The sequence below is a fragment of the Phyllosticta citribraziliensis genome (assembly GCF_038025025.1).
Source record: "Phyllosticta citribraziliensis strain CPC 17464 chromosome Unknown J3D65scaffold_3, whole genome shotgun sequence".
In the NCBI taxonomy this organism is placed as follows: Eukaryota; Fungi; Ascomycota; class Dothideomycetes; order Botryosphaeriales; family Phyllostictaceae; genus Phyllosticta; species Phyllosticta citribraziliensis.
The window spans coordinates 2,412,782-2,433,870 of NW_027117340.1; the positions used below are offsets into that span (position 1 = coordinate 2,412,782).

The window sequence follows — 21,089 nt, forward strand, 5'->3', positions numbered from 1 at the left end:
CCCGACAGGACAGGCGCCTACCCTACCTAGAACAAAGCCAAGGGGCGTGCACACCTCAGCGATGATTACTGCTGCCGGTGCTGACCTGACAGGAAGACCGACGGGACTGCCGCTGACGACTGGTTTACCACCCACCCACGACCAGACCTCACCTCACGGGCACTTGGACACCCGAAGCTCCGGATGTGCCTGGTTGACCTTGTCTTGACGCCCGTCTTTGTCCGCCAATCTCTTGTCGCCGTCCGGAATCGCATGGAACCAGAGAAGCCGTCATCTGACAGCTGCATGCTAGCCTCGAAGCGGTCAACAGGCGCACGACAGGATACAACTGAGGCGACACGGCTCACGGCTCACGGCTCACGGCTCGCGGCTCACGCCCTCGACCGAATTACAAACACATCTGGATGGATAACGCCCCGCCTGGTCCGTTCGCCTTGCCGACCATCATCCTCAGCTCATCCATGCCGTTCCATGCGCAGGGCTCTGTATTACTTGCCCCGTCTCTCGCTGCCCTCGCATTCTTGACGTACCTACATCAACACACACAACAACCAATCCCCGCCACCGCCGTTGGATTCTGCGTCCTTGGAAAAAGAAACCAGCAAGCAAAACAAAACAGAAAAAACGGCCGCCGAGTCCGCCGCCCACAAAATTTCCACGACCCTGGTCCCGGTCCCGGTTCCGGTCCCGGGAGCTTTCTGACCTCCCGTCGCTCTCGCCGTCCGTCCATCGACGACAAGAAGATTCGTTTAATGCGGGCAGCTCCAGTACCAAGCCCGCCGCCTTGCGGTCAGTGTCCTGCCAAGACCAGCCCAAATAAACGAAGCGACTCGTGTGGATCCGAACGCGTACGACCGCACGTTACCCCATTCTGAACATGGCCAATTTTTTCTCCCACTCCTCTCTCACGTCCGGCTTCGCGGGTCCCAGCTACACACAAGAAAGACAAGCAGAGCACCGACTGGGCAAACAAAGTAGCAATCAAGCTTCGACCCGAACCTCCGTCTTTCGTCCAGCTCGGTACCTATCCTAATCTACCAACAGCGGGTCCCCAGCAAACGCCCACATGCAAACACCATGAACGACAAGGAAAATAAGGCCGACGTGATGCCCCGTCCCGATCGATGCGCAAACCACTCCACAGACACAGCAGTCCAGACAAACACAAACACCACGGAAATAAAAAACAAAATATTACCAACACATCCGTCTCGTATAGTATCCCCGAGCTCCGTCGGCCGTCTCGGTCTTCCGTCGCAGCTGGACCATCCAGATCCGAATCCGAGATCCCGCTTGGCCCCCCCTCTATCTACCCCGGCGGCCAATGATGGGTCACAAACGCCCGGGTAGCTGCGGATAGCGCCGCCCGCCTCCGTGTTGAGGTATGTGTGTGAGCCATGTCGTCTTGAAGCTTGATCTCCGCCGCCGCCGTGAACATGTGGCTCACGAAAACTCGACCGCCACCGAGCGCTTACAGGGCTGTCCTTCAATGCCAGCCTGCTTGGTAGTTGCGTGCTGGTCATGGACATTTCTTGATCTTTCGAGCACGCGCCATGCCCAACAGCTCCATGTCCATGCTCCATCAATTCTTTTCTTCTTGGTCTTCGTCAGTCGCATCATCATCATAGCAGTGCGCCCAGCACCCCAACACCGGCCCCCAATCCCGCCCCCACGTAGTGCCATCCAGGCGTGGGTTGCGCGCCCGCCACGTTGTCGACGGCCGTCGACCAGATGCCCAGCCCGATGCTGCCGCTGCCTGCCGACGACATTTGGTCGGGGACGGCGGCAAACGTCATGCGGAGAACGGTTGGCGTCCATGTTGGCGACCCGTTCGTCAACCACACCTCAACCCACATGGTGGTGGTCGAGACGCTGGCCGTAGGCCCCGTTGTCACGGTCGACGAGGGCGCTGCCGTGACCGCGTCGGCTGCGTCCGTGGCCGCCGTCGTGGTCGTCGATGGCAAAAGACTAGTCGAGGAAGTCGAAGATGAAGTGGTTGAGGTGGTTGAAGTCGTCGATGAAGAGGTAGCGGCGGCTGCCGGCGCGGCGGCTCCAGCTGCGGCCTGATCATCCGTAGCTACGCTTGAGCTTGACGATAAGCTTGTTGACGACGCTGCTGCCACCGGGGCCCCCCCTGCGAGGGTCGAGGTGGAACTGCTGACGGCGGAGGTCGAGGACAAGGCGGCTTCGCCCGCCGCGGTGGTTGAGGTGTCTGTGGAGATGGGGGCCTGACGGAGTCTGTGTGCGTGGAACCCCAGAGTAGGGTCCTTGTGTTAGCCGGATTCGTGTGTGGGGATTTGCACGAGTGCACGAGGTCGGGCGATGGAAAGAAAAAAACCAAAAAAATTTGCTCCATGGTCGTGGCAAGCCAAAGACCAAAAGGGAAAACAAGGCTTTACTTCGACAGAGTGTGGACTCGAAGTGATCACTAATTTGATCCTTTGAGGCAAGGAAGTAGATATCCCGACTCCCCGCCAGAAGAGACAAGACGTCCGAGTACACACGTCCGCAGAATGTAATCGATAGTACCATGTCCACTGACATGGAACCTGGGCAGGGAAAGGATTTGGGGGACTCAGGATACTTACTCGAGATTCGCCGCCGGAGCTGCCAATGGCAAGACGACCGTGGGATCCGAAGCCATGGACGCCGCAGCTTCGGCCGCATCCGTCATAGTGGGCGCCGCCACGTCCTCTGGGACAGGAGCCACGGCTGCGGCGGCGGCGGTGGCGGCGGGCATCAAGAAGACGCCAAGTGCCACGCTTAGTGCGGTCAATGAACGCATGATGTTGATGATGCTTGACTGCTATAGGCTTTCCCCGCCTTTAGATCCAAGGGGATGGTTAGGCTGGTTCGAAGCGGAGAGCTGAGGCTTGCGGTGGTGGTGGTGGTGGTGGTGGTGGCGCAGTAGTACGGACGACCAGACGGATGGGTCCTGACAAGTCTCTCTTTTTTGTCGTTGTCGAGAGCTTGGGGTGAATCGTGTGATGATCACCACTGACTACCAGTCGGCTGGATCTCTTGGTGGAGTGATTTTTGTAAAGACCGAGGTCGATGCGTTTGACAGGACGGACCGCGAGGTAGGTCGAGCAGCAGTAGCAGCACAATCAGTTGATCCACTTCGAGTGTCCACGAGCGAGACGGACCGGGCCGCGATCAAGCAGGGACGGGCGGAACCACTGCGGAGCCGTGTAGATGGAGAAGAGCAAGGACAGGCGGACAGAAGGCAGGGCGATGACGGTTCTCCTCCAATTCAAACGAAGGGACTGATGGACGGCGGCGGCACGGGACACGAGAGACAACAGAAAAGACGACGACGGACACAGCGGCAAGCCAAAAAGACTTGGGTGAAAGCGCAAGAGAAAGAGAGAAAGGGGGAACAGAAGAGACAAAGACGGGAAAGAAAAAAACAGACCTACCAGATCACGGACATGATGTGCTATCGCGGAAGAGGCGACTCCACCTCTCTCAACGGAGGAGAACCCACAGACTCACGACAACACCCAACGGCAGCAAGCAAGCGGACATCGTGAGCCAGAGTCAGAGCGCAGGCTCATCAAAGGACGGGGCGCAGCGCGAGCTAGCTGCGTTATCGCGGCGTTGTCGTTGCGTTTTGGCCCCACACACACCATGGTGAGTACGGGCGCACACGCTTTCTCCCTCTCTTTTATTTTTATTTTGCCTCCAACTTCCTTCAATCCAGTTTCACCAGGCTCTTAGGCACGACGGATGGCCTCGGGAGCGTTTGCGTTGCGGTGAATGTGGCTGTGGTTGCGCTCGCTTGGTCGTGGTCCCCATCTATCGTGCCGGGCATCCGTTGTAGTGGACGCGAGAGTGAGAGAGAGGGAACACCAACAGAAGAAGGTGGGATGCCGCATCTGATCCAACCTTACAAATCGAGTACGGGTAGAGGAGAGCAGTGCGCGTGGTGGAGTCGTGGGCTGAGCAGGGCTGATCAGCCCGTCGACACGCATGCAGCACTCGTCAACCGCAGCACAACAGCACTTCTCTTTCTTTCGTTCCTGCTGGGGCTTGTCGTCTTTGCCTATCGGAAACAGACCGGCTCTGAATGAGAAAGGGATTAACATTGTCGCTTGGCACGAAGTCAAGGACAAAAAGAGCCTTCAACATCGTGCATCCGGACAAGAGTGGCGGACATGATGATGACAGGGAGGGCAAGGCAGCCGAGATAGGGCGAAGGCGAGAACCGAACGAAGGGTCTCCGTGGCCCCAGCGTGCGCAAGCAGACGTCGGTGGATAGCACCACGACAACTCGCCGCGCGTTCGCCTTGTCGAATTGCGTCTTCCAGTCTCGCACACATAGCCAGCGCCGTTGACACCTCATCCTATTCAATCGACGAGAGAGGTGTGGTCAAGGAATGTGGAGATGCCGAGAAAGAAGCCAGGAAGATTGAAACCAAACAACAAGGAAGCGACGTCTCGATTTTTTCGGCTGCTGAGAGGCATTTCCTCGGCATCCATCTCGGGCCCGTCCGCACTGACTTGCATCTCGCGAGTCAGAAAGTATTGCAAGGAAGTGCCATGTGCAGGCCCGAGAGCTCCATGGATGTGCCATGCACCTGCACCACACACCACTACTCTCGACTCTTGTCACGCACCAGAAGCGTCTACAGAGAATGAGAGGCTTTGAATGGTTTATCGGGCAGATTTGACCGACCTGCCATCCTTTGAGGCCATACTGAACACACCATGAAGAGGACAAAGACCTGGGGAAAAATCCACAGAGAGAGGAGGCAGCAAGTAAGTTATGGACCACCATTCAAAGACGGTGGTGGTGGTGATGGTATTGAATTGGAGAGAACTCCTCCATGCTACCAATCAGCCGGCAGCTGCGATGGCGCATTCAACGCCTTTTGAGGTGAACCAGGAGATGTAGCGCCGTGGTAATGCAACCAACAAGTGACCCATGTAAAAAGACTCCCGCCGCCCGTTTATCCATCCATCCATCCATGCTTTTTGACCCAATGATGACCACCTGTACGCCTCGACCGGGTTGTGCTTGTTCCCCCCGGCCCACAGTCCCACCGACAGTACTAACCGACAATCTCCTCAAAGTCGGGCGTGACGACGAACTTGCCAAAGACGCGGCCGAAGCTCATGGCCTGCCCGGCGTCGCGCCCGACGCGCTCCTCCTGCGGGTCGATTTTGGAAATGACAATGTCCTGCAAGAAGCTGGCCTCCATGCCGGCGTGCAGCTCGAGGCTCGTGCCGCCCCAGTCGAGCGTCGTGCGGCCGCTCTCGTGAACGCGGAGCTTGCCCACCTTGCCGCTGGACAGCACGGTTGGGAGGTCTGGGCTGACTTGGTCGAGTCCCGAGGGGCCGTCGTCTTCGATCTTGACGGCTGGCTGCTGCGGCTGCTTGTTGGATGACTCGGCCGTGGCAGCAGCGGGCGCGTCGACGTCGTGAGGGTGCGTGGGCGAAGTTGGCTCGGGCTTGACCGTGTCCTTGACTGTGAGACTGGGCAAGACGGGCGGGAATTGAAAGAGGTAGACGCGGTCTTGACGGTTGTCGATGGCTTCTTGCTTGGGCTCGGTCTGTTCTTTGGGAGTGCCTTCGTTCATGGCAGTATCGCCGTCAGCATCGCGGGGCGTGCTAGTGTCCGCGTCTGCGGCAGGCTCACGCGGAGGGACGATGGTGCCGAGTTCCTTTGCGACACTCTCCCTGGCCTCGAGGATACGCGCCTGTTCAGCCTTTTCCTCCTCGGTGTGGGCGACGAATTCGCCCCAGCGCGGCTTTCTGCGCGACTTCATCCTGGGCTTGGTTTTGCGAGACAGCTCGGGCGACGACGGGGCGTCCTTGATGGGCGCTTCTGGAATGTCCGTCGGGATGGCCGAGTCTTCGGTGGGCTCGTCCTTGATGTTGACGACGCCGTCTTCGTTTTCCCAGCCCCAGGCGCCTCTCCAGTGAGCCTGCTCGCCGGTCACCTGAACGTCCTTGGCCTTTTGTTTGCCCTTCTTGCTGGAAGAAGCACCGTCCTCGGTTTTGATTTCAGGATCACCTGGCGCCTCGGCGACGATTTTGCGTGCGGCGTTGTGGTGCTCCCGGCGCTGAAGACGGACAGGCGCGAGGCCAGTGTTGTTGTTTCTTGACCTCTGCTGGGCAGGTCCTTCCCCGGTTATTTCCAAATCGTCAAATTCGTCCTTGATGTTGATCCTGTCCACGTCGATGCGCGGGCCCAAAGAATCGGCTTCTGGGTCTGATGAAATGTATCCTCCGTCCTCAGCCTCGGGTTGTTCACCATCGCCCCCCTCGCTCTTGACAACTGGCTTGCGCCTGCTGCTGCCCGACGAGAATCCTGCGCCAGATGACTTTCCACGGTGGATCATGAGCCGGCTCTGGTCTGTCCGCCTGTTAGCTGCGCCCACCACACCACATAGGCTCATAAACACTCACCAATGCCAGTCGCCCAGCCCTCTGTGAAGATACCCTCCTCCTTGTGCTGCTCCCTTGACCCCATGAAGCCGCCCCTACCACCCCTTCCGCCACGGTCACCACCACGTCCACGTCCGCGCCCACGATCCCCACGGCCTCTTCCGGCGCCCGCAGCCCTGGCTTCCGAGTTCAACTGCGCCATCTTTTCTCTCCTTTTCGCCTGCGCCTCGGCCTCCATTGCCTCTCTCTCTTCCTTGCTCCGTCTTCCCTTGAATGTCGGCATCCTAGCCATGGCCTTGGCCTTCTTGCCACCCCTTGCGCCCTCCGTAGCGCCCGATAAAGCAGGCGATGCCGCAGCAGAAGGCGCGCTACTGGCAGCCGAAGCCATTGCGGCAGTGTTTTCGGGTTCCGAGGCTCCAGCGGCTGTGTCGGCGGCCTCTGTGTTGGTCGTTGTCGCGTCCGCCTCGCCCGCACCCGTCATGTCCACGTCGGTCGTGGGAGCGGTAGACGTTGGCGCCACTGCAGGCTCATCCTTCGGCACGAAGAGCGACTCTTCCTCGTTGGCTTGCGGTTCCGCCTCGGTAGCTTCTGGGCGGCTCTCGGATGCAGCTTTTGCGCCGCGGCCACGACCACGGCCTCTGGGATTCGTTGTGCCTCGCTTGGCGCGAGCGGTGCCCCGCTTGGGAGGCATGTCGAGTCGAATGCGAATCAAGAAAGAAACAAAGGCACGGGTCGTTGTTTGCGGAAACAAAGGCGCAGGTGGACGTGGGGGGAGCTGTTGGAACTTTTTAGCGAGGCGAGTCAGAGCTGTACCACCATCGATCTGCTGCGGTGGTGACGTAGGGCACGGTTCACCAACATTTCCGCCCAAGCTGAAGTGAACCAGGGTGGGTGACCATTGGCGAAACAAAACAGGTGGTCTAAGTACTTGAGAGAACCAGAGACGGAAAAGAACTATTGGCATGGGCCATGTCTATCCTACAAGCTGATTCTTGAAGAAATCCAGGTAGTCAAGTCATCCATACCGGCATGTCACATCCAACCAGGGAGTAGCAACTTGAGGTATTGGTTTAAGTCTATAAGATTTCCCGGTTGACCCGTTTGTACCATCGCTGGCCATTCTATCCCTCGTCCATCTCTACACAAGTTGTGGATACTTCACCCCAGTATCAGAAATACCATCGCTCCCCTCCATAATTTCCATCTCCTATCCAAACATGCGAGTATTATTCCCGCTAGTAGATGATTCTTCAAACAATACACTAAAAGGATCGTAAGGACAAGCCCGCCGCCGATATGATGATTCGCTGAAATACAGGCAACAACGCTCATAAACGGATTAAATGCATAGAAAGGACAGGCTTTTTGGCGGCGGGCAGTCTGGATGCAGGCATGCAGTCGTGACGGCGTAAAGGAGTGTGGGTATGGAGCTATCAGAATAGAAAACGAAAAAATAAAATAATAAAGACAGAGAAGAGAATCTGAAGATATACAAGTGAAGGATCCTTATGAAAACCTGGCAATGCTGGAGATTGACGTGAAAGGTTGCCATGACAATTTCAAGTCACCTTAAAGCAACCAGGTCAGGCCAAAGACGCCACCAGCCAAGGCGGCCGCAGCCTCGACGCCGGCCATCTTACAAGCCGCACCCGTCTGGAGCGTGGGAGCGCCCGCGGTCGCAGTGCCCCCTGAAGCTTGAGCAATTTGCGTTGCATCAACAGTGGCATAACTAGTCAGCGTCGAGCGCTCGCCATTTGGCAGCGTCGTCGTCGACAAGACAACGCTGCTGACATTGTCGGGCGTGTACGTCGTCTTGAAGGTGCTGGTGCCGCTGGTGCGCGTCAAGACCTGGCCAGAGCTGTAGGTGGCGCGCGAGTAAGCATTGGCTGCTGAAGTCACAGTGACTGTCGACCCGGCGCTGTTGGTGGTGGTAACAATGACGCCAGGTTGGGTGGTCGTCTTGCCCTCACTGTTGGTGGTAGTTACGGCCACTGTGGCGCCAACCAGGGCCGAGCTAGCAACGACGGTGGTGCTGCCGGCGCTGTTTGTCGTCGTGACTGTCACATCAACGACAACGGGAGTGGCAGAGGAAGTTTTGGTCGTGGTGGAAGTCTCTTGCGAACTGGACGGAGTCGTCGTGATCGTAGTCGCAGCAGCTGAGGAAGAGGACTCTGTGTCAGTCGTTGTAGAAACAGTTGTAGAAGTAGCAGCAGCAGTACTTGAGGGCTCGGAAGAAGTCGAAGAAGAAGCTGAAGATGATTGTGAGCTCGCAGAACTTGACGATTGCGATGTGGATGAAGATTCCGGGGCGGAAGACGTCGACGATGCCTCTGCTGAGGAAACGCTCGCAGTAACCACCGTCGTTCTTGTAGAAGTCGGAGCGGCAGAGGATTCAGAAGAAGACGCAGGGGCAGTGCTCGAGCTCGACGAAGACGCACCTGGGGAGGAGCTCGACGTAGCAGCGCTCGAAGTGGCCGTGCTAGTGACGGTCGAGGTGGTACTGGTGCTGGCTACAGACGAGGACGGGATGGTGGACGTAGCAGGGACAGAGGTCTCAGACGAAGCGGGAGATGACGTACTTGCAGCAGAAGTGGCCGTCGAAGTCTGCACCGTCGTGCTGGGAACCGTCGAGGTCGAAGGAGCCTGCGTAGACTGCGTCGTCGAAGGGGGCACCGAGGTGCTTACGACCGAGGACGTGGTTGGGGCGGCAGTGCTCGATTGGGACGGCGAGGATTCGCTCGTGTTGTTGTTGGTCGACTGCCTCTTGACAAGCTCAGGCTTGGCTGCAGCAGCCTCGTCTGCCTTTGCATCATGTGCGACGGCAGGGTATTCTTTCTGGAAAGACAATTGATGGTTGTGCAGACAGTCTTGAACCGAGTCGGCAGCGGCGTCGAGCAAGGCTTCGACTTTGCTTTTCAGGGCAAGGGAGTTCCCTGCAGGAAACGCCAGGTCGGCCTGGACAAAAACGTTCGCAAGCGGCAGGGCGAGGAGAGCGAGGGAGCGAAGGGACGGCATTTTCGATTTGTCGAGGAAAAAAGGCTTTCGGAGTCGCGGGATGGAGGGTCAATTATAGACGCGTCGAGCAGTGGCAGACTGGCGCAGGCTCTTTGTCAACAAACGGCACATTGTGGGAGGGGAGGCGTGAGACGGCAAAAAGCAGCGGCGGTGGATTGGACGTGCAACCAACGGCGATGAGACTCACCAAGTGGCCGAGTGGCTGGACTTGGCTGTGTGGTGCAGCGAGGTGCAGACACGAGGGCGTCGTCGGGCTTGTCGATAAGCAGAGGAGATGTGTGGTGAAGGAGAGACGGTCGAGCGAGAGACCTGGCCTGGCGCAACCAAGAGAGCGAGGGGGAGGTTGAGGAGGCGGAGAGGGAGGACGGGTGAGGTATGTCGGTAGAATGGGCGAGCAAGAGAGAGACCAGGGCTGTCGCTTTAGAAGGAAGGAAGTGAATGGTACGAGCAGGCGCAGGCGCAGGTGTGGAGCGGGATTATCATAGCATGGCATGGCATGAGCTGTGGGTGGAGCCTTCCTTTCAGATTCTGCCATGATGCGCAGCGCAGCGCAGCGCAACACAGCGAGCACAGCACCGGCCAGCCAGCCCGAAGCCGACGCAACGGATGGGGGAGCATACATAGCATGATGATGACCGTGTTTTGCGTGCATGCTGAGACATGTGCTTCGATGGCACGTCAGTCGTATATTCGTCCATCCGTCCGCTGCGTCGGGCCCTCCGTTGACGTCTCCAATGACGCATTATACAAGCATCCCGTGCACTCAAATACGATCCCGGCAGCTATTTTCTTCGTCCAACTTCTTCGCATTCATTTGCATCGCCAATTACCCTCCCACACCGCAAGCCTGCCCTCTTCGACAATCACAGCTCAACAGGGGGTGGGTGCCAGGGGGACCACGACACGTTGGCGTGCTCACCACCGGCCGAGAATGCCGCTGCTCGTCCCCTTGCAACAGCAAAATCCGCTTACACCGTCTTGCATATCTGCATGCTCGTGCTAAGAATAGCAGTAAGCTCGGCAGATCAAAAAGGCTTGGCCGTGTGTTCCCGCTGATCATGGCCAACTGAAGTTGCCCTGGCTGGGCTGCACCGCCTCGGGTCGACACTGCAACGCTTCAAGGCTCTCAGCCAACGCCAGGTTTCACTCAGATCCGCTGTCATCTTCGTCGCGGCCTTTGTGTGCGAGCGCCCGCATTTCCAGGTCAGCGCTGCCCGAAGACTATGCCGAATAAGCGAGGCTGTTTGTTGGTCATTGCGAGCCAGCATAAACGAATAGATGACCATGACGACGGCGATGATGAAGGTGGCAGAGGTCTGATCTACACGGCGACACCGAAAACCTGTCCCTCTTGACCCTTTGCTGCTCCGTCGTCTCAATAGTGTTCGGACAGGAGGCACGGTCTCGTCCATGCCCGCTCCACCATCACGAGCGCAAGGACAACAGTCCGGATAGCAGCAGCGCAGAGGCGTGAACTTTGCTTGCAACAGAAAGCGCTAGGTACTCTCGACCCGAACCTTGTTCACGACAATCGAACAAAAAAAGGGCAAAAACAGGCTCATTGCGTGGCCCAACTCTGACTTCGCGCAGCCGGATCTGCCCGCCGTTCTCCCCCTCTCTCTGCAAAGCGCAAACCCCTTCCAACTCGCGATCCACAACCTACCCCTCCACACACCACCCCTGGCCCCCCGCCCCATCCACCAGCATCAACCTTGACGTCTCCGCAGCACCCCCATGTCTCTCCCCCACACCACCACATCTTCGCGACATCCCTACTCAGCTGAGCGACCCCTTTTCCCACCTGCCCATGGCCACGCTCCTGCTTTTCTGCCCGAATGTATCCATATTCTGCTGCTCATCCTGCCTGCATATCCGCCGGCCCGCCAGAATCGTACATAGAGGGCAGGCCAAGGAAGTCTATCCGGCAGCATGCGTTGTTTGCATTCTACCCCGCGAGGTATAATATAGGGCGGCCTCCACTCGTCTGCCGGAAAAGGGTCGCGTTAGCCACGCGTGCTTTTCGCTCAGGCAGCGCGTTTGCCTTGCTGCCGTCTCGGCAAGGCAGGCAGTGGAAGACATTGGTCGAGTCTCGGGATGGAGAGACAGAGAGACCATTGGCGAGTCCCCATGGTTGATTTTCTTCCCCTCTCTATCAAAAAAAGACTGGCTGAAAGAACAAGCAGGCTTCAAGCAGACGTGTACCTACCTTGTCCAATCTAGGAGGACTGCTGCTTGCTTTTTTTTCTTTTTCTTTTTCTTTCGTAGCTCGTTGTGACGACAAGAGCCGGCGCAGTAGCTAACTCACGACTCCAACTTTGAACAACACTTGACGACCGAATCCGGTGGCTTTGCGCGAGTTCCACTCGGACATAGCAATCAGTCGAACGCAAAACAAAAGGCAAACAAATGAAAAGAACAAAGATGAGAAGAAATCGGCGATACGTTACGGTTCGAGGTACTAGACTCCACGTGTAGATACAAAGTGTCTCTCCTTCCTCGACCCCCTTCTCGCATCTTCTCCTACGACCCCTGTCCACATCCTCCCATTATCCCACCAGTCATGAGGCGAGGAAGGAAGAGGAACCATTGCGAGAGAGCGATGAAGGAACCCGACTGCTTTCCCTCCTGCCAGCACCCCGACCTTCGCTGAAATGGCCCTTCGCGACGACCCCCACTCAAGTCCTCGAGTCTGACTGCGGCCATGGAGACTGCCGACGTGCCATTCGCAATGCGTTGCCAAGCGGCCCAGAAATAAGAGAAACCTTTACGCTCTCTCTCTCTCTCTCTCTCCGCCATAACTGGTGTCAACGACGCACGCGGGTCGCCATGGCCACAGAAAGATGAGGCGACTGATCCAAACAATCGAAACGGGACTCGGGCCGACGCGGCCTGATGACCAACCAAACCAACTCCCAAACCCCCAACACATGCACGCTCGCTCGTACCATGCAAGACACCAAAGGCAGGCGAGAACACAGCCTGCCAGACCTGCACCACTGCTTGCTCTCCCCCCGCCTCTAAACATCCAACATGGACCGAATGCGTTGAGTACGCGGCGATGCCGTCGAAGTAGGGGAGCCGCTGCGCGTTGACCGAACCTCCGCATCAGTTGGGAGCTGCTGTAGCCTGTCCGTAGGAATTGCCGTCTCGACCGAGCCGTTGTTGATAGGCGGCGCATCCTCGATGCTGGGCTCAAATGGCGGAAATTCGACTACACTGCTTTTTTCGGCGGGAGCGGACATGGGAGCTGCCGCCGCCGAGGTGCTCCTGCTTGCGCTGTGGTGATGACCTGAGGTTGGTCGCGAGCCTGACGGCTCCCGTGGTGTGCCCGGGAGCGGGGTGTAAAAGTGGTCGTCAGGGTCGACAGGCGGAGTGCCGTGCGATGGTGGTGTCTGAGTAGGGGTGAGGTCGACCTCGGAGTCCATTAGACGATTTGGACTGACCCCAGGGGTGGGCTTGGTCTCCAAAACTTCCGGAACGGGGCTGACGATGTGAGCTTCAGGGAGTATTGTAGATGTACGAGGCAGTTCAGCCGAGCGGCCACGGCGATGCTGGGAGTGGGCAGCAAGACTGGACGAAGAGCGTTGCTGTCCCAAACCAGCTGCCGACCCTGCATAACTAGTGTGACCATGAGAGTCTACCATGCGGTTGTTGGGTGGGCTCTTCGCGCGTTGCTTGGCCTCTTCTCGTTCCTTTCTCTCCGCAAGCTTCCCTCTGAACCACTCAATCGGTCCCGCCTTCTTTTCCGCTTCCCTGCTGGCATCACTCCAGATCGAAGCCTCATGTGGCTCAATGGTCAAGCTCTTACGGCCACCGCGCGACCCAAACGAACTCATGCTCTGCTCAGCTCCGGGGTTAGAACCGAATCCATGCTCAGTGACGCCCTGGGACGGCTCCTTCTTGTGGGAGATGCGCCAGTGTCGCTTCCTCTCCTTCTCGGTGTGGTCATAGGTGGAGGCCTCGTCCCCGTGCTCGACTTCCGAGTAATCTGCTGTCGTGGAATGCGAGCGCGTGGATGCGCTTGGGGACATGCTGGGTTGGAGCGGGTTAGCGCTCATCGGCTGTTGCTGCTTCGGGGGTGAGGATTCTGGCATGGCTGAAGGTTGCGTTTGTTCTTTGATTGGCGTACCTGCCGCGACATTTGGAGGGAGCGGGGATGGCGGTGCTCCTCCCGGAAGGGTCCCGTGGAGAGAGTGCGTCGAGCTGGCTGCACTGGGGTTAGTGCTAGGAGCCCTCTTCTTCTGCAGCTTATTAGGCCTGCGCTTCTCCTTTTGCTCCGTGTCCGATCCAGGTGAAGCCGAAAACATGGTGGTAAACGAGCGGAATCCACCTGGCATTTCGCGGTCAGAATTGTCTACCCTACCCTTTTGTGGCGTCTCCCGGCTGGGAAGGAGGCCGGTCGCAGACGTCACACTGGGAGGGGCGGCTAATGGGGTCGTATCGTTGCTTGAAGGGGGCGAAATAATGTGTGTTGGGCTCGGGGGTGGCCGACCTGGTCTGTTTGACTCGGGGATTGAAAGAGACGCACCCGCGGGCGAACGCGGACTGTTGTGCGATTCGCTATATTCTCGAGAAAATCTCTGAGGGATGATGGCGGGAGATCTCTTTGAAGGTACCGTGTTGCTCCTATGCAAACCTGTTGAGGCACCACTCGCGGGACTGGCTGCCGTAACCGAGCCAGATGCTTTGGACTTTCGAGAAGAGACGGAGACGTTTCTGCGCATGATTCCCTGCTGTCTGACGCTCTCGGCTCCAGCGCTGGCGTTTGAAGTTGACCTGCCCAAACTGTGCGTCTTTGAGCGGTTTGGCGTTACCGGAGTCTTGGATGAAGGTGAGGGAGGACCGCTTTCGACCTCATCGACAGTCTTTTGGTCCGCAGCGGTGCCTTGCATGCCAATAAGGAAGTTGTCCTGGTTCTCAATCAAAAAGATGAGTACATCCTGGCTAAGCCGGTAGTCCGGAGGAGACATGTCGTGGTTCGGGTGGGACAGGATGCCTGGCTGGAAAATGGCGGCAAGGTTGGCGGTTGTCATTTTGTTCAGGTCCGACTTGGAAGCAAAAACTGCCAGAAGATCCAGAATGTAGAGCAACAACTGGCGGTTCAAGGGCGGCAATTCCGTAATCAGCCGCTGGTATTCCCGAATCGCCCCGTCCATGTCGAAGTCGCCCACGGTCTCTCGCTGACCATCCATGGGGCCGACAGCCTGAGCTTGGTGGTCCCGCAGAGGCTCTCTGAACCGCTCGTAGAATTCCAGTGGTATTATGGGCTCGGGCAACTGATTGAAGTATCGCCTGAGAATGTTGGCCGCGTCGTGCACGGTATACCCTGCCCAATCGAGGCCCTTGCCATAGCGATCGGGAGAGTTGAAGGCTTCGCGGAGCTCCTTGATGCGTTTTTCGGAACCGCTCAACCTGAATATGCCCTCGACGTCGACAGCTGGAAAGCCGAGCCGAGTCAGCGCGATGCGAGAGCTCAGCGGGGAGGTTCAAGACGCACCTTTCTCCTTGAGGAAGACACCACACTTTGCCACCACAATTGGAACGTAGCCATATATGTAGCTTTCCCCTTGTTCGTTGAAGAGCGAGATTGCGACGTTAGCATACTTTATACTCTCCTGCAACGGTACGCCGAAGATGCCCTTTGGCTTCTCCTGGTCTGTTTTTGAAAGTGTCAGCTCCGGACGAGTAAACATGATGCGCGAAGCAAACTGGGAGCAGCGGCGTAAGACTCCAGACAGGCGCTTGGTTTGCCGGTGCACCAGAGTCAAGCATCGCGAGGGCAGCGAGGGAAGGGCGCCTAGGGATGAGCGCGCCATGGTCCACACTCGGAAGAATATACCTTTCTCCTCGTCTTTCTTTGCACTCCCGCGTTTGAATTGTCGCCACCACGATGCCAGATCGCGCTTCGAGGGGACATCGCCAGACTGCGACTCGGGGGGCGGGTCCCAATTGCGACCCGGGACGCTGGGTTGTGCAGTGGATGGCATGTCGGCGGGTTACGACGAGGGCTCACAGCCTCTGAGTCGGCGTGCTGGGGCTGTTGTACTCGCAATGGCGGGCGTCGTCCTCTTGGGGGGGAGGGGGGATGCGACAAGATGGCAGCGATTCCTAAAATAGAGAGAACGAAGCGAGGGCGTGCTGGCGAGGAATCGATGCAGCCCAGGCGAGCGGCGCTGCAGAGCGAGCGCGCTGGAGCGGGAGCGGGCCAGAACAGAGGGAGGTCGCCGATCGAAGCGTGATATGTGGGCGCGCGGTGGAGGCGCGCAGGAGGGCCGAGGATGCGCGTGCTGTGGGTGAGGATGCCTGAAGGGCGTCTGAACAGATGCAGGATGACCGTTGGCGTCCGAGGTCGTGAAACGTCAAGGACGCGAAACCCAAGTTTTGGCGGGACGAGGCGGAGAGGCCTTGTACTGGGTGATGTAATGCGAAGATGGACGACGCAAGCAGAGCTGTGGCAGAATGGCGCTCACGAGGGGTCAGGCGTGCTGCTCGCTGGGGGTTGGCGCTGGCGACGATGGTGGAGTCGTCGGCTTGGATGGATGACGATGGTGGTTCCCTGCTGACGGGCCGGGTGGTGAGAGGGAAACTGGGGCGAGCGAGAGATGGCAGCAGGGTGGTTTTCGGTAGAGCGAGCGATGGGGTCGGCGGACGGGGAGGTGGAGGAGGAGCAGCAGTGCGCAAGTCCAGCTCAGCAGCAGGCTTTCAGGCACTCAACTCTCAGGCTCGCACGCGGCTGGCAGGCTGGCCAGGGTGTTGGGGACGCGGGAACAACGCAGCAGCGCAGCCAGAAGGAAGCGAAGGCAAGAAGACGTGAAGCGCGAGACGAGAAGACGAGGGAGGAAGACGGAGGGCAGCACGCGCTGTACAAGACGCGAATACAGTACAGTACAGCACAGTACGAGCAGAGCAGAGCTGGGAGAGAGAGGGTGCGGTAGAGTGGACAGACACAGGACAGGACACGAGCTAAAATAGCAGCTAACGCTGCTTGGGCAAATGTCTTCTGCTGGTGCTGCGTACGGCAAGGTAGCTAAGCTGTGGGAGCGGCGCCAATCAGGGTCTGTCAGGTCTGGTCACGTCTGTGAATAGGTGGAATTCTTCGTCTCATCACGCGGCGTCCAGTAGAGCAGTCGGTTGTGGTGCTCCAGTCCAGTGGCCTCTCCGCTGTTTCTAGGCCCGGGCCCGGACCAGCTTCAGCCAACGGAACCCTACGTCAATCCCCAGGGCCATCCACTGCCGAAATTTGTGCTCAAAGCTCCAACTGCACAACACACACACACACCTCCCTCCAGCCCACTCCACCCCACCGCCCATCCACATCCATCCAGGTCAGGTTTTCGCTCACCGATTCTCCTCGCTACATCATCAACTATGGATGGGTACGCCGCGCCGCCCCCTCCCACGTCGCCCTCCTCACGCTGACCCTCGTGCCTACACCCAGTCTCTCCGGTGCTGAGCAGCGCGAGCTGCAGAACCGCATGGAGCGCAAGCAGATGAAGGAATTCATGAACGTAAGCCAAGTCACCGTCGCTGCAACTCCTTCGCCCGCCCAACCCAAGCTCACCCATTCCCGCCGCTAGATGTACTCCAACCTCGTCCAGCGCTGCTTCGACGACTGCATCAACGACTTCTCCTCCAAGTCGCTCGGTTCGCGCGAGGAAAGCTGCATCTCGAGGTGCGTCGACAAGAACCTCAAGGGCACCGAACGCCTCGGAAACCGCTTCCAGGAGCAGAATGCTGCCATGGCCCAGAGCGGAGGTCTGCCTGGCAGGTAGATGTCTTTTTCTCTGCGCACAGCATCTGTTGTACACTCGCGTCGTCGCTTGGCTGCAATTGTCTGAAAGAAGAGAAAGAAAAAAAAGGGCATCTTTGAGGGTGAATTCAAGGGGCGTTCCGGTCAGTCGAGCTTGTCCAACCAACCAGATACCATCATCTCTCCACTTGGACCACATTCGCCGTCAAAATGCAAGAAATCTGGCCATACGATTCCAATTCGAGATCGTCCTGTCCGATGGCGCGCGAGATCGTTGCTTTCCAGGCAGCACCCGTTTGACAAGGGCAGACCAAAAGATGTTTTCGTGCCCACATGTGAGGTTTGAGCACTCTGCCCTACATGATTATTTTTGTAGCTCGCAAGTACACGATTAGCAGTCGACCAGTACATGTAGCTGTAGGATTCCTCATGGCGCCCGAGAAGCTAGGCTGGCCCATGCACAAGAAGCCATGGACTCCTGCAAGGTTCTCTCCCGTCGGCGTCGCACCTTTTCAGCAAAGTTGAGATTATTTTTACTTCAATGGGTCGAGCGAATACGGGCCCCGTGTCGAAGGCATGAATCCAGAACACGTCCTGCAGCCGGCCCAGCGAGACGACCTTCCCCAAACAATCAAGCACCACGCGACGTGCAGCCTCGTCGAGCCGCGCGGCACCCGACGCCAACCGAGATGCTGACTTGCCAGCAGAGGACGGTGGAAAATGGTGGCCAAGACCTAGGAACAAAACGTGGCTCGCACCACGGACGCATTCCGCTTGGTGTCTGGCTTGCAACAAAATGGCGTGCAGCTTTTGGTTCCACTCGTGGCACCGCCTTTCCGCAGAGCAATTTCCGGGTTCGATAGACTGCACTGCACCGGCGACATGATTTTCGAGTGCGCCAGATCGAGTCGAGCGACAGCAGTGATGTAACATGACGATGTTCTGATATGGGGGCGAGACGTGGCAGCGGGACAGGAACTTGGTTTGTGTCAATGAGGTCACTGCTCTCCGCTGTCTGTGACCATGCGGCCGCCACAACTCAGTCTGCACTGCGCCAGTGCCACAGTCGTCTGTGGCGGTGCAACGCCGAGCGGTTCTTGGTAGGAATGAGCCTGCTTTCTAGGGATCTTGGGCCTTGGCGCCGGCTTAAATACTGGCGACGACTCGATGACGTGGGATCACCACCATCACCCTCCCTCCAAACATCGCGACACTGACCTTTTGCATCTCTCCCGCATCGCAAACGATACCGCACCCAGCTCCTCATCACCTATTCCGTATCCTTCATATCACCGGACAGTTCGAGCAGAATCGGCTAAAATGCCTTTGATGTGGACAAAGCACTTTGGCGGCAGACGCGCGGGTAAGTGCCCATGACCAGCAAACGCACCGCGAGGCATTTCCTGACCAGCGCAACAGGTGGCGGAGTCGTCGTTGACAAGCATGGCGTGCGCCGCGCACCCTTCCGATTTAGCTGTGGGAGGTTCAGCTGCTTTCGCTGATGGTTTCCCGTGAAATTGGAAACTACATCCAACCCCCCGGTCAGTCTCAAATCTAGGAGCCAGTTCCTTGTGTCTGACTTTCGAACAGCTTGAACAATACCAACACTCCCAAAGACTCTTCCACCTGACGATGCGCAACGGCAAATGTGGGTAGCCACGAATCTTGGGAAACGACACGAGACCTGACGACGGTGTGACTGGTGTTAGAGGGTTTTCTGGGTGCGCAGGGTAGCAATTTCATACAAACTTCCTTATTCAAATCACCAAAAAGCTATCTGGCCTACAAGTGAACGAATGAATCAACACGCCCATGAACCGTAAGCTTGTGAGTATCAAACCCATCACCTCCGCACGCTGTCCGTTTTCTACCCTTACGCGAAGCCTGTTCTCCAGTCAGAGCATCCAATGCATTTCCGGGCCGCGCGACAAGAAGATGCTTGGCTAAGTATCCAAATGTTGGGAAGCTGACATTACTCGTCTCGTCGAAGTGCGGTTGCGCATGTCATGGTTTCCGTTCTGGCGACCAGGAAACTGTTACCTTAAGCTTACCGACAGACAACTACAAGTAGGAATGGAGCAGGCAAACTTTTTTAAGATTAGCGCCCCTTTCCCCTTGCCTGCTCTGGCGAAATACAGGAAGAATGACTCCTAATTGGCTTTGGTATTGAAGTTAGTGCAGGCCGCTTTGACCTACGTAAGCGCACCGCTTTTTGGCTACATTGCACCTGTTTGCCCGGAACTGCCTACAACAAGAATGCCCGAGCGCGAATCTCTTTTCCTCCACTGAGCACCTACCTTCTCCGGCCGGCCCGGTGGATCTAGAAAGTTGCTTGTCGCTAGAATTTAATGAGGCGGCGGGTAATTGAGTCGTCAGGCAGAGATGTCGAGCAGTTCACCATCCTCTTCTGCTTTATAAAGCTTCGGACATTCGTTGCCTTGTTGGGTCAACAAACACACCAGCAATCATCGAGATGGGTTTTTTGTCGCTCTTGTCGTCCACACTTTTTCTTTCTCTTGCCTTGGGGTCACCCCAAGCTCAAGTTCAAAACGCACAAACCGACTCCAAGTCGAAGCCTCCGACCACTGGAGCAGGCACAGGCACCGGTGTGAAGCTCGCCGACAACCTGGAGCGAGACAAGCAGACCATTCAGGAATTTGCAAAAAAAGTCACCGAAGATCCCCAGGGTGTACTCAAGTCGTGGCAAGGTGACGACCCTTGCAAGTTCAAGGGCTTCAAATGCGACAAGACTCCAAAAGGCTATTGGGCCGTCTCTGCGCTCGACTTCAACGGATTCCACCTCGGCGGTCCTGACATGGTTCTTGAAGGCCTTCTCGACAAGCTGGTGGACATTGCCATCTTTCACGCCAACTCTAACAAGTTCGTCAAGACTGTGCCGGACAACCTTGCCCAGATCACCTGGTTCTATGAGTTGGACTTGAGCAACAACCAGCTGTCTGGGGAATTCCCAAAGGGTGTCCTCACGGCCAAGCAGTTGACGTTCCTCGACCTGCGCTACAACCAATTCGAAGGATCTGTTCCATCCGAAGTGTTCCACATGGATCTTGACGTCCTCTTCCTGAACAATAACAAGTTCACTGGTAGCATCGCCAGCGACCTCGGAGCCAGCCCGGCTCTTTACATAACCCTTGCCAACAACCAGTTCGACGGCTCCCTGCCCAGCGAGCTCAACAACATGAAGGGGCTCAAGGAAATTCTCTTCCTCGGAAACAAGTTCTCCGGCTCTCTGCCTACCGAGCTGGGAGGCATGGCAGCGTTGACTCTCTTCGACGCTTCCGACAACCAGTTGTCAGGAACAATCCCCGAATCGCTCTGCGGACTCCCCAAGTTGGAGAAGCTCGTCTTGAAGAACAACCAGTTCGCCGAAGACCTCGGCCCCAAGTGCCTCGACGCGCTCAACAAGAAGAAGCTCGACGTCGCCGGCAACTGCATCAAGAACGCACCGAACCAGAAACCCGGCTGCGGTACCGGCAAAGACGACAGTAAAGGAACTGGCAGTACCAACACAGACAGGACAAGATTGGTTCAAACCAATGGCAATGCTCCTCAGGGGAAGCCGTCATAGGGTGAGCGGGGATACTTCAGAGATTGAGTAATGTTTTTTTGGTTCGTATTTCGGACCAGCCCGTGGTCCGGCGTTTCGAGTTGAAAACGTCGCTTTGAGGGAAAGATGCATTCAGTTCTCTGGTGGCTGTTTTGTTACTTCTTGTCTCAAATGCGAATGAGCATTTCCCTGGTGGAACTCGACAGCTATATTAGTAGTACTGGATGAGGTTATCAGACGTCACACTCGCCTCTGCTAATTCAATCAACCAACCACTTCTTGCCAATACCTGCATCTTCTCGCTCAGTATGAAATGATCAGCCGTCAGTGCTCTTGAGGGGTTTCGACGAGATGCGCTGTACTCGG

At 57.2% G+C, this 21,089-nt stretch overlaps 8 protein-coding genes across 8 annotated transcripts; 3 read left to right on the forward strand and 5 right to left on the reverse strand.

The window, feature by feature from the left end:
• Positions 1-73: 73 nt before the first annotated feature.
• On the forward strand, positions 74-976 carry J3D65DRAFT_273104 (uncharacterized protein). Its single transcript, XM_066794982.1, has one exon. The coding sequence runs from the start codon at positions 405-407 to the stop codon at positions 873-875; it is 471 nt and encodes a 156-aa protein (XP_066658196.1). The 5' UTR covers positions 74-404; the 3' UTR covers positions 876-976.
• J3D65DRAFT_273176 (uncharacterized protein) lies at positions 883-1,825 on the reverse strand. The gene has a single exon (XM_066794983.1). It carries the CDS (start codon positions 1,581-1,583, stop codon positions 1,035-1,037), a length of 549 nt encoding a protein of 182 aa, XP_066658197.1. The 5' UTR covers positions 1,584-1,825; the 3' UTR covers positions 883-1,034.
• Positions 1,623-2,785, reverse strand: J3D65DRAFT_601341 (uncharacterized protein; the record flags this gene model as incomplete). Its single annotated transcript, XM_066798032.1, has 3 exons — positions 1,623-2,238; positions 2,505-2,549; positions 2,589-2,785. 3 exons carry the CDS (start codon positions 2,783-2,785, stop codon positions 1,623-1,625), a joined length of 858 nt encoding a protein of 285 aa, XP_066658198.1.
• Positions 2,786-5,054: 2,269 nt separating this feature from the next.
• J3D65DRAFT_665979 (RNA polymerase III RPC4-domain-containing protein) lies at positions 5,055-7,084 on the reverse strand (the record flags this gene model as incomplete). Its single annotated transcript, XM_066802880.1, has 2 exons — positions 5,055-6,361; positions 6,415-7,084. 2 exons carry the CDS (start codon positions 7,082-7,084, stop codon positions 5,055-5,057), a joined length of 1,977 nt encoding a protein of 658 aa, XP_066658199.1.
• An 878-nt stretch (positions 7,085-7,962) lies between these two features.
• On the reverse strand, positions 7,963-9,408 carry J3D65DRAFT_675418 (uncharacterized protein; the record flags this gene model as incomplete). The annotated part of the gene is made up of 1 exon (XM_066803575.1): positions 7,963-9,408. The coding sequence occupies one exon, from the start codon at positions 9,406-9,408 to the stop codon at positions 7,963-7,965; it is 1,446 nt and encodes a 481-aa protein (XP_066658200.1).
• A 2,907-nt stretch (positions 9,409-12,315) lies between these two features.
• J3D65DRAFT_692591 (uncharacterized protein) lies at positions 12,316-15,395 on the reverse strand (the record flags this gene model as incomplete). The annotated part of the gene is made up of 2 exons (XM_066803941.1): positions 12,316-14,845; positions 14,906-15,395. 2 exons carry the CDS (start codon positions 15,393-15,395, stop codon positions 12,426-12,428), a joined length of 2,910 nt encoding a protein of 969 aa, XP_066658201.1. The 3' UTR covers positions 12,316-12,425.
• Positions 15,396-16,847: 1,452 nt separating this feature from the next.
• Positions 16,848-17,180, forward strand: J3D65DRAFT_549571 (Tim10/DDP family zinc finger protein; the record flags this gene model as incomplete). The annotated part of the gene is made up of 2 exons (XM_066796959.1): positions 16,848-16,916; positions 16,986-17,180. Coding segments are annotated over 2 exons (264 nt in total), but the record flags the coding sequence as incomplete, so codon positions are not given.
• Positions 17,181-19,326: 2,146 nt separating this feature from the next.
• Positions 19,327-21,008, forward strand: J3D65DRAFT_618008 (uncharacterized protein). The gene has a single exon (XM_066799613.1). It carries the CDS (start codon positions 19,632-19,634, stop codon positions 20,742-20,744), a length of 1,113 nt encoding a protein of 370 aa, XP_066658203.1. The 5' UTR covers positions 19,327-19,631; the 3' UTR covers positions 20,745-21,008.
• Positions 21,009-21,089: the final 81 nt, after the last annotated feature.